This window comes from Cydia strobilella, chromosome 6, assembly GCF_947568885.1.
Source record: "Cydia strobilella chromosome 6, ilCydStro3.1, whole genome shotgun sequence".
Lineage (NCBI taxonomy): Eukaryota > Metazoa > Arthropoda > Insecta > Lepidoptera > Tortricidae > Cydia > Cydia strobilella.
In genome coordinates, this window is record NC_086046.1 from 10,886,339 (window position 1) to 10,901,185 (window position 14,847).

Consider the following 14,847-nt stretch of genomic DNA (forward strand, 5'->3'; position numbering starts at 1 on the left):
AATCACATAGTTGTTTGCACATAGTAAAAACTATAATGTTATTAAATAGACCAAATATGTAACCCTTGACATAATTATTTCAGAGGTACCGCCGCCATATGTGAATCCGTGCGAACCATCGCCGTGCGGCCCTAATTCTATATGTAAAGAAACCAGTGGTTCTCCGTCATGTGCTTGCCACGACAATTTTATGGGTTCCCCACCAAATTGTCGGCCGGAATGCATTGCTAATTCAGAATGCACAAATCAATTGGCTTGTATCAATTATAAATGCAAGGATCCTTGCCCTGGTTCTTGTGGAACAGGTGCAGAATGTCAAGTGATCAGTCACACTCCGCAATGTTTGTGCCCGCCAGGCTTTACAGGAGACTCTTTTATAGCATGCAGAATTCTAGACACTCCTCTACTACCGTGTTCACCCTCACCGTGTGGACCTAATGCCGTATGTAAAGAGCAACGAGGTGCTGGAGCATGCATATGTCTACCCGAGTATTTTGGTAATCCGTACGAAGGTTGTCGCCCTGAATGCGTGGTAAATTCAGATTGTGCCACCAACTTAGCATGTATTCAAAATAAATGTAAAAATCCTTGCAACAACAATTGTGGCATTAATGCGCAATGTAATGTTGTCAATCATGTGCCAACATGTGAATGTATTAACGGCTTAATTGGCAACCCTTATCAACAGTGTTACGAAAAAATCCAAGGTATGTCCATCAGATAGGTACATCATCATATACATATTTAAAAATATTAATTTATAAGATACAATACGATACGATCATTTACTGATAAAATTATTTTTACATGTCATGTCTCAATACTAGGTACATAAAATCTATTACATAATTTATGAATTTTATGATTATGAATTCATTGAAAATACTTGTTGCCTTACAGATACACCGGCTATACAAATAAATCCTTGCGTACCGTCACCATGTGGACCGAACAGCATATGTAAAGTGTCCAACGATCAAGCAGTGTGTACATGTAATTCAGGATATTTAGGAACACCACCTGCATGTAGGCCAGAATGCGTCACAAGCTCTGAGTGTAACCAGCAGCAAGCGTGCATACGACAGAAATGTACCAACCCATGCACCGGCGTTTGTGGACTCAACACAGAATGCAAAGTTATAAATCACAGCCCTATTTGTTCCTGTCAACCAACCTATACGGGTGACCCGTTCAGTCGATGCTATCAGATTCCAAGTAATTGCCTATTTATAACTTAGTTTTGTATGATAGTTACTCCAATTTGTTCGATCTTGGCGTCTGTTTTACAAATAACATTTTATAATTTCAGCTGCCGATGTCATTGTTTCAAGCAATCCATGTGTGCCTTCACCGTGTGGTCCTTTCTCTGAATGCCACGATGTAAATGGCGTGCCGTCATGCGCTTGTTTGCCACGATACACTGGAAGCCCTCCGAATTGTCGCCCAGAGTGCACACTTAATTCTGATTGTGCAAGTGACAAAGCTTGCATTAACGAAATATGCGTGGATCCCTGTCCAGGCTCATGTGGCATAAATGCAATCTGTAGAGTCCAAAGTCACTTGGCAATTTGTACTTGTATAGAAAACTACGAAGGTGATCCTTTCAATCAATGCTCTGTCAAAGTGCAACAAGGTTGGTATTTATGTCAACGTGAAGTCACGTTGACATTAGTATATTACATACCAAGGGCAGTAAAGTAAGATATGCCTCCTCTAATGAAATGAAATGTGTCCTCGGCTGCTTCTTCTCGGCCGACAGTTCCATAAGATCGGAGGCTCGAACCCTTCGTGCGCGAGTCCGACTCGCACATGGCTGGTTTTTGCATAACGGTACCAAAGAGGATATAATAAGATAGAGCGTTACTGTCACTGTCATAGTAAATTTTGTAACCACTGTAAATTCACTGCCATCTATCGACATACTTTAAAACTAAAAATGAAGATTTATAAAAATACGTTAATAGTTATTTACGATACAAGTGCGGAAAAGAGGAAATTCGAAACGAGTGGCGATAAATTAAAACACGACCGCAGGGAGTGTTTTAAATCGACACGAGTTGCGAATTACCTATTCGCACGTGTATCGTACAACGTTTTACAGTACATATGGCCCTTTAAACTTTCGACATATGCACGAAAAGTGCTATTTGACGCACTAGTGCGAGAAAGTAGCACCATATGTACTATACAATGTATTTAAATATGGATAAATTATTTTTTTATTTGCATTAATTATTTTTATATGATTTAAACCCATGTTCTTTCACTGTTATGCGTTAAAATACATGATCAAACGAACTTCAAAGTGAAGTTCGATCAGTATTATATGAGTAAGCTTCATTCGAAGATATAAAAACCAGGTAGTCCTTTAACCTACTAGGCAACTCATCGCATGTTTAAAGTAGGTAGCAAAAACTTTAACTCAAATAGGTCTATCCCTACTTTTCACCTAGTCTTGATGGGGCGCGCGGCTTGCCGCCATTGCTCATTATTTTTAGAGACTTTACTTTCTAAAGCAAAACTTTCTTTCCGGGTATAGGGGAGGGAGGGTAGTTATATCTTCGAATGAAGCTTACTCATATAATACTGATCGAACTTCACTTTGAAGTTCGTTTGATCATGTATTATATTTCTCAAGCTTCATTCTTCAGATATAAAAACCAGGTAGATGTTAAGAGTTGAAAGTTTTGCTGCATTCTTTCCCATTATCAATATTATCATAGCATATTTATTTCTGAAAACATATTTGTAGGAATAATTATCTACCATGTACATATGTGTATGTTATACACAAGTTTACTGTTCCAATTGAGTTATAAGGCATTGTTAAGAAGCACGGGAAAGTTTAGCAATGCAGGTTCAAAAAGGTATACATATATTAGGTATAGCCAGGTTGTATATATATATATACTTTTACGTATTAGGATATTTAAACAAAATCTAATTTGTTCTTCATAAAACCTAATTGACTAAGATTCCATACAATTTGTGGTCAACTTTGCATTAAGTTTAATTCGAGCTAAAAAAGTTTAATACGAGTAAACTCATAAGACATATGTCCTTTTGTGAAATGTATTAAAATTCACTAGCAGTGCTTGTCCGCGATACGGAATTTTTGAAGGCTCAGAACAGTACACTATTGATGACAAGATTCAGGCTCGTCTAAGTGTAATTATCTACGAAGATAAGACGTAATTTAGGCTAACGATACAACCCAGCGTTACCTCCATACAGGGTGGGATACGCTGTGGCTGTGATGTCTTTCCCCGCGTCTTGACGCTTATGACGCGTAGGCCGTGTGATGTCTGTCTCACGACGACTCATCCTGTTTACGATGATCTCTGAGCAGACGACGACAATGAGAAAATTCAGTTATTAGGCGTGTGCACGCGCAAATCGGCTTACAGCAGCTCCTGATCAACGAATAGTGACACGGCGTGCAATGGACAAAGACTCACGCGGCCTAGCGCGTTTCCGAGAGCTTCAACTTAACAAAAAACATGTATTTGCTCGAAACATGTCTAACGTCGTTTTTAAGTCCTTTGATTTACCCAAGAAGAATTATATTTTGATTTTTATTAAATTAAAAAATCCACCACGTTCCTGAAATCTAAAAAATATATGAACGTGCATAAATTATGCTTTCTGTTGAGTTATTAAGCATAAAGTATGTCATATGTGTGGCATCACCAAAGGTATTCTAAACAAAAATAATTTATAAGACTAGCAGTCTACTCAGCTTTCGAAGTAATCTTTCAAATAAGATTGTAATTTACTCAAACTCAAATGTTTATTATTGCGCTCATATTACATATAATGAATGGGCCAAGGTCCATTAATGGTAACAGAATATTTATTTATCATTTAATTATATATACGTACCTAATGTACATATATTCGAGCTATTAAAATGCATAATAATATCCAGTTAAACCTGAGTAGGTAAAATCAGCGTTTAACAAACATCATTAGGAATTAATTTAGTATACATTTATAAATGGCTGCATGTGACGAGTACCTTTAAATAGAATATATAAATGATATGAACCTTTTTTATTTTATATAAATTACTATTATTGACCGCAAGGCGCGATTAACCATATTTTCACAAATATTGGTGTAGCGGCTTCTATTCTCGCAGCGCGAACGGGACAGCACAGCAATCAACCACGCAATCAATGAAATGAAATGAATATCAATCAACAGAAATTCAGATATTAAGCATCAAATCTAAAAACTTATGCCCGTCATTCAAGTATTCGCTCTGCAAGGAACGAAAGACTGTGCGACGTAATGTTGTATATTTATAAAATGTAAACATTAAAGCCGGAATAATAAAAAAAAATGCCTTTGCTGTATTGCTACTATGGTTGTATTGAGAGTTCAGAAAACAAATATTATATGAAGTGGATTCATCTTAATATTTTAATCCATGACTTATGTCATGAATGTGCTATATTAATGACATAGCGGTATTGCAAGTGGTGGGTCCCCACCAACTACAGTTACTAAACTTATAATATCAAGGTACATATATTTTAAACTTGGCAAAAACGTATTGCATGGTACCATCGTATTGATGATGGCTGAAAGAGTATCGCGACCGACACATGAGAGTTGAACCATAGGTGCATTCGTCATTTATTGATTTTTTACGGTTTCTATTAGCTTCTTAATTATGTATTTATATTTTTATGTGCATAATCTGAGGGTGATCCTTTAAAAGATAATCGGAAGGTAATCGTTTTGTAGTTTTGATACAGGTTAATAGGTATTTACCTAGTTACCCATTATTTACGACCATAAAAATTAAATTTTAAATATCTGTGAGAGATGCGAACAAATATATTCGTGTGTGTATTTAGCCAAATTGTACCGAAACCGCTTTATCATTAACTCAGTTAGATGGTACTCTAATGGTCACTTTGTCAGGCTTCGGCATGAACTTGTATTTATGAAGAAATAAGCGTGAAACGTGTTTTCGTTTGTTTCTTAGCTTCAGTTGTAAGTTTAGTTTTTTGCATGCCAGATGCTGGTGAAATATGTGTTACTTATGTATAATATTGTCTGACCACCTTTTGTACCATATTTCATGCAAAATAAAGTTATTTTCTTTCTTTCTTTCTTTCATATTCAGTACTCACAAATTGTTTCATTGGGTTTATTAGATAGATAATGATGAATAAACCCATTTTCCTGTAATTCAATTCAGTTAGGTGTCTTTGTTACAATTGGATGATTCAAATTATTTAATTATTCAATATCACTTAAAAAAGTAAAATCATATTTTTAAACAGACACCAGGTACTTAGATACTGACATTGCCTATGCCTTTAAGCGATCACGGTATTATAAATATATTTATATTTTTATGTATCCCATAACAATATTGGCGTACGTATCCCGATAATTTGTATGGTTATATGCATATATAAACATTCAAAAATGGTCACCAAAATATATGCATTGTGCAGGGTATTACCACTTAGTTTATTCCATTTCATTTGTGGTAAAAGAGATTTTATCCAGCTTAAGTTTAGGAATTTCGCTCAGATTCACATCACGTGACGTGATTTAGGTACACCTATTTAGCAATTCCCACTTTTAGAGACAAGTTATACTTATGTGGGTAATATAAAACCAATATAGGTACTATTGTATTGTTTCAATTATAAATTTACGAGGTAGTCTCGTGTTTATTCAAATTCAACCTCTGGGCGGATAAAAGTACCGTACTATGGGTTAGGTTCTGTCACATATAATTGGATATTAAAAATCCAAATATATTTTATATGTAAGGATTTATTTTAAAAGGCAATGTAGTCTTGTGCCGAACATTTCGGCAGCTAGACCGACGTGTCTCTTGACACGCACAAATCAAAACTGAACCGCGGAGCGCTGGTGAATAAATTTAAAAGAAATATTTTTTATTCGAGGGTAGACTTCGAATGTTTTTCAAAATAAAACCCGTAAGGTTCTAGATTACATAAATAGGCCTACATGAATAAAGTATATTTGAACTTGAACTTAAAAGATAATTCTTTATTGCACATAGAAAAACTTGAACTCGGTGTTTTAAAATGTGCGTGGTTTTGATCGAGAACCGCTATAGATTTATTAAATTGTGTTATGCATTGCTATCGTGTTGACTCACGGCCAACCCCAAGCAAGTTCTATCTTCGTGACGGCTCTAGGCCACCCCCCAGGTTTATAGTTACCAGTCGTGGACTCACGGCCCGCGCGGTACTAAGTAAATGCAAGGTATTTGATCACAAAGTGTAAGTTTTTTACAAAAATAGTTAAAATAGTTACACTTAAGTAAGTATCTGATTTTTCTTCAGGATCTGAAGAATCTATTATCACTCGGCAATTTTGCTTGAGTTTCTTCTGTTGGGCCATCTAAAACCACATAAAGAGAAAGCCTCCCTCGTCTCTTTAACACAACACAATATGATTATTTAGGGCCCTTTGTTTCGTTGCGCGCTGTCCGATCTTAATTAAACCTTTGGTTTGTTCACGACCAACCCCCGGGCTCAATCGGTGTTCGAAGTACGAACAAACTTTCCATCGTGTTGGTTCACGACCAACCCCCAAGATTTTTTTTTCCTTCGTGTTGATTCACGACCAACCCCCAGGATGATTTATTCCTTCGTGTTGATTCACGACCAACCCCCAGGATGATTTATTCCTTCGTGTTAGTTCTCGACTAACCTCCAGGATGATGAACAATTTTAATAACAAATATATTTTATATTGCACAACGAATACGAAACGAATAATCCCACAGCTTACATCTCGTATTCTCGTATAAATTGTATAATGACTGCACTAAGTGCACTACGTATAGGCATTTTAAACGACTTCGAAATAAAATTATGATTTTACGTGCGTTCGTTGCCTCGCAAGAATAAAGAATGAGCAATGGCGGCAAGCCGCGCGCCCCATCAAGACTAGGTGAAAAGTAGGGATAGACCTGTTTGAGTTAAAGTTTTTGCTACCTACTTTAAACATGCGATGAGTTGCCTAGTAGGTTAAAGGACTACCTGGTTTTTATATCTGAAGAATGAAGCTTGAGAAATATAATTATAAATAACAAACGAAACCGTCAACGCCCTCTATACGAGAGTAGGCCAAAACTAGTGGCGCCATCTGATCGAGAATCAAGTTTTCGTGATTTTCGAGGCACGTTTTTTCCTTAGACTGTATCCATCTATTACGTAGTTATACCTATCTTTGATGGTACGGAACCCTTCGTGCGCGAGTCCGACTCGCACTTGGCCGGTTTTTTTATTATGTCACAAATAACTAATTCATACTGTTTATAATTTAATATTTTCACAACATTACTTCACGGAAAAGTTTTGCACACTGGACTCACTGGAGTTTTAAAATGGTGGCCGTTTGATCATATGATAGACAGTGTTGCCATTCATATATATAAAATATGAATTAGTAAAATCTTTCATGCAGTTTCGACCGTTACAAGTCTGACATGGCAGGTGGCATCAGTTTTAGATACCGTTATTAAAAATTCGTTTTTAATTTAATAATCAAAGGTAAAAAAATTAAAATACTTTCGTGTGACGGGCTTCCCAATTTAGACTAGGGACGTCATCTTTTTTTATGGACGTTCCATAGTAAAAAAATCAATGTCGCCACTTGTAAAATGTCCATACTACCGCGGGACACCTCAAAAACTGCTACCCGCGCTGCTTTAAAAATGTAAAATAATTACATAGTGCGTATTAATACACTAAATTATTGTCGCAATCATTAACTTAATATACGTTTTATAATATACGTTTTATTGTTCAAATTATGAAAAATACGTACCTATCACAGTAATAAATTTTTGAACGCGAGGGACACCATCAAAACGGGGGGTACACGTTAAAGTGAAAATGCCCAGATATACCTCATGTGATTGTATGTGCAGTTTCATTCATTACAATCCAACACGTAATTTTAAAATGAAAACGAAACTCCGTTTGTATGGGAAGGTGAAGGGACTTAACTTTTTGCGGTAAGTTAAAAACTTTTCGTGGGTTAATACTCGTAAGAAAGCAGAACAGCAGTAACACCTTCGCGTGTTACCGCCGATACCCGATGTATTTTTCTAAAATTCGATGGTCATTCTGAGAGTTAACGGACTGTACACAATTTTAAATCGTGGCTTAATGGCGGATGGGTCTGTGCCTTCACTGCCTTTGATGTCTAACCTGTCAAAGAACGACAATATGGCGGACGCTTTCGTTTCGCTTAAAATTTAGTTTTTTTTTCGCATGTTTGATGAAAAACATTGTGAGTAAATCCGGGGGTAAGAATATTGCAAACTCGGGTCTTTAATTCCCTCCAGCCTGCGGCTGTCCGGAGTTATCACCCTCGTCGCCAATATTTCACTTACCCCACATTGCACAATGTACTATTACGTGTCGTGCTTTGTGAACAAACGTATCTAAGTTTAAGTTTCTTTTTTCAGATCTTGTACCAAATGATCCGTGCAATCCTTCTCCTTGTGGTTCTAACGCTGTTTGTAATAATGGAATATGTACCTGCATACCAGAATATAATGGTGATCCTTACTTTGGATGTCGCCCTGAATGTACCATCAGCTCAGATTGCCCAATGGATAAAACATGTGTCCGAAACCGTTGTGTCGATCCATGTGTTAGCACGTGCGGTACAAATGCGCTTTGTCAAGTGGTTACTCACATGGCGATTTGCTCATGTCCACCTCAAACCACAGGAAACGCTTTTGTACAATGTGATCCTGTCAAAGGTGAGTGGTACCTTAGTTGGATTCCTCAATATTTTTTATTTTTTTAGAAAGAAATTTAATACAACCACGTCGATTTACAGCGCAACCACCTAAGAACCCATGCCAACCTTCGCCCTGTGGCCCTAACAGCCAATGCAGAGTATTTAGTGATCAAGCAGTGTGCTCATGTTTACTTGGTTATCGTGGTGCACCACCGTCGTGCCGGCCTGAATGCGTTTCCAGTTCCGACTGCCCACTTGACAAGGCCTGTGGCAACCAGAAATGCATAAATCCTTGTCAAGGCACATGTGGTGTGGGTGCTCAGTGTCAAGTGATTAATCACAATCCCATATGTTCCTGCCCATCATCCATGACGGGTGATGCTTTCACAAGATGCATACCGATGCGTAAGTTAACATTTTTTTATTTTGAAGTACGTACGTTGAAGCTAAGTTAGTTTCGTGTTTTTTTAACATGTTCTTTTAATTTTAGCGGCTCAACCACCATTGCCTATCAACCCCTGTCAGCCATCACCGTGTGGTCCCAATTCCATATGTCAGCAAACTGGTGGAAATATACCATCTTGTCAATGCATGCCTGAATTTATTGGATCACCGCCGAACTGTCGTCCTGAATGTATTGCTAACAGCGAGTGCGCTCCACAAATGGCGTGCATTAACAGAAAATGCCAAAAGCCATGTTTAAATGCCTGCGGAATAAACGCAGAATGTCAAGTTGTTAGTCACACTTCTATATGTAAATGTCCGGAGGGCTATTATGGCGACGCGGCAGTGCAGTGTACTCCTCAGTCTTTGAAACCAGTGGCTCAGTTATCTCCTTGTTCTCCTTCTCCGTGCGGGCCCAATGCTGAATGTAGAGAGCGTTCAGGTGCTGGGGCCTGTGTTTGCATTACAGGGTACTTCGGTGACCCATATGAAGGATGCCGTCCCGAATGTGTCGTAAGCACCGACTGTCCGAGCCACAGAGCTTGCACTAGAAATAAATGTATAGATCCATGTCCGGGTACTTGTGCACCGAATGCTAAATGCCAAGTAGTAAACAACTTGCCGTTGTGTACATGCCCATCTGGCTTTACTGGCGACCCTTTCAGACAATGTGTCCTACAATGTAAGTATATCAAGCACTGCACTGTACTTAAGTGAGTATGTTTTTGTATAAATTATACTATGTTTGTTTATCACTCTTAACATAATGTTGTAATTTCAGATTTTGATAACTTACCTCCTCCAACTCCATGTCAACCTTCTCCATGTGGGCCTAATAGTCAATGTCGAGTAACAAATGGCCAGAGCATGTGTTCTTGCTTACCTGAATACAGGGGTTATCCTCCAAATTGTAGACCAGAGTGCGTAGTGAATTCAGAATGTCCGTCTGACAAAACATGTAGAAATCAGAAATGTGAATCACCTTGTCCGGGACCATGCGGACAAAACTCAGATTGTAGAGTTGTAAACCACAGTCCAATATGCACGTGCCAAAACAAGTACACGGGAGATCCATTCTCTAGATGTTACTTGTTCATAGGTTAGTAATTATGTATAATAGTAGTAGCATATTTCCTAGAAGCCTCATTAAATATTATCATACATTATTTATTCTTGTGATCGCATATGTAAGTAGTAACTGTTTAATTATATTTCAGCACCGGCAGTATTCACGCCTGAGCAAGATCCATGCGTACCTTCACCGTGCGGTCCCAATTCGCTGTGCAGAAATTTGAACGGTATTCCGTCATGCTCGTGTTTACCAAATTTCGAAGGCAGTCCTCCTAACTGCAAGCCCGAGTGCACAATTAATGAAGAATGTCCCAGTAACCTAGCATGTACCAACCAGAAATGTAGAGATCCATGTCCTGGCTCATGCGGTCTAAATGCAATATGCCAGGTCGTCAATCATTTTTCGGTTTGTTCGTGCAACCAAGGGTACACAGGAAATGCTTTTACGCAATGCAATCCCATTCCCGTCCAAGGTAAGTTTTTACATACACATTTTGACATTTTCTTCCTTATGGTGGGTTACACATTCAATTTGTATTACAATTAAAATGTATGTTGCAGAACATGATGATCCATGCAATCCTTCGCCGTGTGGTGCAAATGCAGTATGCTCAAACGGCCAATGCAGTTGTATCGCGGAATTCCGTGGCGATCCTTACACGGGATGCAGGCCCGAATGTGTGCAGAGCTCGGACTGTGAGAAAAATTTGGCCTGTTTGAAAAATAAATGTAAGGATCCTTGCCCGGGCACCTGCGCTGTTAACGCTATATGCACCGTGGTTAACCATATACCGATGTGCTCTTGTCCTGACAGGATGACTGGAAACGCACTTGTAGATTGTCGGCCTGTTGTAGGTGAGTAAAATAGAAATTCCAACTGTTTTAACGATTATTTACTAAACAGATAAAATAATAGGTTACTATTAGCAGATAAAATTACAACAACTGACTCATTCCAGAACCGGTTATTACAAATCCCTGCCAACCATCTCCGTGTGGACCAAACAGTCTGTGCAGGAATGTAAATGGGCAAGCCGCCTGCTCGTGCGCTCCGAACAACATCGGGTCACCTCCTTCTTGTCGCCCAGAATGTATCATTAGCGCTGAGTGTACACTCAACCAAGCATGTAGTAATCAACGTTGTGTCAATCCGTGCATCGGGTCCTGTGGTGTAAATGCAGAATGCAAAGTTGTAAACCACAATCCGATTTGCTCATGTCCCGCAACCTACACAGGGAATCCATTCTCACGATGCTTTAAACAACGTAAGTAATAAAAATGTTTGACAACTAACTTATACACATAACACGCGTTGTATGTGAAATCAGGCTTAAATTTTATTCATTAAGCCATTTATAATTGCAGCCGAACAAATACCAGAGCCCGTTAATCCATGCACACCATCACCATGCGGACCTTACTCTTTATGCAAAGAAGTAAATGGAGCACCATCATGTACCTGCTTAGACGGTTACCAGGGGTCAGCCCCGTATTGTCGACCTGAGTGTATCAGCAGCGAAGAATGTTCCCTACACCTGTCATGCATAAATAACAAATGTAAAAATCCATGTGAGGGCGTTTGTGGTTCTAATGCCGAATGTAGAGTGGTTAGTCATTCGCCTAATTGTATATGCCCGTTCGGATATACGGGAGATCCTTTTGTGGCATGTCAACCAACTCCACTTCAAATAGAGCCTCCTGCAACACCCTGCTTACCTTCACCTTGCGGTGTAAATGCCGTTTGCAGAGAAAGAAATAGTGCCGGATCATGTTCCTGCTTAGAAGGTTATATTGGGAACCCGTATGAAGGCTGTCGTCCAGAATGCGTTGTTAATACTGACTGTCCATTAAATGAAGCATGCTTAAACAATAAATGTGCTGATCCGTGCCCGGGCACCTGCGGCACTAATGCAGAATGTCAAGTGGTGAATCACTCCCCTTTATGCACATGCATAAATAGTTACACGGGGGATCCATTTAGGTACTGCGTTTATCAGGGTAAGTAACCGGTGCACTAAGTGATAAATGAAAGATAGAAACAATTGAAGGCATGTTTACAACATAAATACACTAGACATGAATTTACAGGAAACAAAAAAAACTAAATGTCTTCTTATATATTAGTTATTAGACATAAACATTGTATAGATGATTTTAGTAAGTGGCCAATAGTTCCGAAATATGCGATTACACATTTCAAAGACCAGTATTTTTGGAAAAAAATTGAAAAATAAGTTCGTCACTTATGCTATTTTTGTAAAAATTTGTCAGTTATGTTCTTTTTGTAAGAAAATAAAACAAGTTTCTATAGAAATAATGTTTTGTATTCTATTAGAGAGGTACAGATTTATCTTACTTAACTAGTGGATTAACTGATTTTGGACAATTGGGGTCATTTTTGGACACTATCTTTTGCTCTACGTGTAGATCCTGCTAAGACGAATGCTATGATACCAAGAACTCAAATCCGCAAAAAATGTTAGTTATGTTGTTTTTGTAAACATGCCTTCAATTGTACTGAACTCAAATTCAAACTGTTTTTTTTTTAATATTTTAGAACCGCACGTGCTACCACCAACGATTGATGTTTGTTATCCATCGCCTTGCGGGCCAAACAGTCAATGTAAATCAGTTAACAATCAGGCTGTATGTTCTTGTCTACGGGAGTATGTGGGCTCGCCACCTAATTGCCGACCTGAATGCGTCGTTAGCACAGAGTGCCCTCACAATAAGGCGTGTGTCAACAACAAGTGCATAAACCCATGCCCAAAGCCATGTGGAGTCAATGCTAACTGCAAAGTGGTTAACCATAGCCCTATATGTTCTTGTAAAGCATCTTACACGGGAGACCCGTTTACAATTTGCACCTTTGTCCAATGTAAGTCATTATAATAACTTAATGTTTTACACATGTGTGTACATATTTTTTTCATTTTCATTATAATGATATTTTTCATCAGTACTGACTGAGCTAAAAAAACATTTATTTTCTGTCCTGGCAATTTGCATCATTCTTTTAGTTTAAGATAATAGTTATTTTTACTTATACTTATACTTATACTTGTATACTTTGTCTGTTTCAGATGATGTACAACCACCGGTTTCTGATAATCCTTGCATTCCATCACCTTGTGGTCCTAACGCAGAATGTCGTAACATACAAAATACACCATCGTGCTCGTGTATGGTCAACTTTATTGGTAGTCCACCCAACTGCAGACCCGAATGTACTATTCATGCTGACTGTCAAAGTGATCGTGCGTGTATGAACTCAAAATGTCAAGATCCTTGCCCGGGAGCTTGCGGAGTCTACGCCACATGCAATGTCCTAAATCATATTCCTATATGTACATGTATCGAAGGATACATTGGAGATCCATTCACGAGCTGCAGAGTAAAGCCTTTGGAAGGTAAATATATCACACACAACTGCTGCAACATATTCAGCTAAGTTATCCATCATGACTTTATATTGGCAATATTACTAAAAATGAAATATTTTACATATTACAGACAAACCTCTTATCACCGATGCTTGTGCTGACGTGCGTTGCGGTTCAAACGCAAAGTGCCTAAGCGGCCAGTGCCAATGTTTACCACAATTTCACGGAGACCCTTACTTTAACTGCCGCCCTGAGTGTGTTTATAGCACCGATTGTGACCAAAACAAAGCATGTGTTCAAAGGAAATGTGTCGACCCATGTATTGGTGCTTGTGGCCAAAATGCCATATGCACTGTTGTAAACCATATCCCCATGTGCAGCTGCAACAATGGTTTCGCTGGCAATGCATTTGTACTTTGCAAGCCAATGAGAGGTAATATTCATATTCATTTAATCCATTGTTATCATGTTCATCAGTACATTAAGGTCTTACATTTTAGTCTTAGTAGGTACATGATACCCTGCTAGGGCATACAATATAGGACATGTTACTTAACAACTAAACTTAATAACTAAATGTAATTACAATTAAGTACAATAATTATCATGCAACACTATTAGGTTTAAACTTAATTTAAACATAAGAGCAATTTGATAGGTTGTTTTATAATTATATAAGTCGTGCATGTCAATTGGTTTTATATTAGAAAAATAATAATAATAGCCTCTGTGCGTGCCTTGACTGGCCGGCCAGAGTGGAGTCGCAAGCCGGCGGCCTGCTGAACGGATTACCGGGATCTAGCTACCGCAGACTCACCTCTCGACAACCTCACAGCCGCTCTGAAGTGTTGCTCTATTGTCGCACTGTGCGTGCGGCCGTTGTGGGGCCCACTAAATGAGTAGTCGAGTCACCACCTGTCTTACACAATTTTGAGACTGATTGTTTAATTTAATTTAATTGTTACGATTTTATTTGTTACGGCAGGTGTCCGCTAGTCTTCTCCCATAGCCCATTATCCAGTCCATCCAACTTGCATATCATCAATAGCCTATGACCTTAGATCCCATCGCAGCACAAAAGTGCTGCACTGCAATAGTCTTTGCACCTGGCGGGGACCATCTCCGGATGTATCATATTGTGCGCTCGGGGTTGGTATCTGCCACGTGTATCCCTTGCTTTTAAATTAAT

General features: G+C 38.6%; 1 protein-coding gene across 1 annotated transcript in view; it reads left to right on the forward strand.

Annotated features, from left to right (window-relative positions):
- LOC134742125 (uncharacterized) overlaps nucleotides 1-14,847 on the forward strand; it is a 161,954-nt gene that overhangs the window by 93,914 nt on the left and 53,193 nt on the right. The window contains exons 66-79 of the mRNA XM_063675087.1: nucleotides 84-707; nucleotides 901-1,215; nucleotides 1,310-1,633; nucleotides 8,480-8,779; nucleotides 8,860-9,165; nucleotides 9,251-9,886; nucleotides 9,986-10,303; nucleotides 10,422-10,748; nucleotides 10,837-11,130; nucleotides 11,235-11,540; nucleotides 11,641-12,273; nucleotides 12,833-13,153; nucleotides 13,359-13,685; nucleotides 13,789-14,091. Coding sequence (XP_063531157.1) covers nucleotides 84-707; nucleotides 901-1,215; nucleotides 1,310-1,633; nucleotides 8,480-8,779; nucleotides 8,860-9,165; nucleotides 9,251-9,886; nucleotides 9,986-10,303; nucleotides 10,422-10,748; nucleotides 10,837-11,130; nucleotides 11,235-11,540; nucleotides 11,641-12,273; nucleotides 12,833-13,153; nucleotides 13,359-13,685; nucleotides 13,789-14,091 — 5,334 coding nt within the window. The remainder of the gene's footprint in view (nucleotides 1-83; nucleotides 708-900; nucleotides 1,216-1,309; nucleotides 1,634-8,479; nucleotides 8,780-8,859; nucleotides 9,166-9,250; nucleotides 9,887-9,985; nucleotides 10,304-10,421; nucleotides 10,749-10,836; nucleotides 11,131-11,234; nucleotides 11,541-11,640; nucleotides 12,274-12,832; nucleotides 13,154-13,358; nucleotides 13,686-13,788; nucleotides 14,092-14,847) is intronic.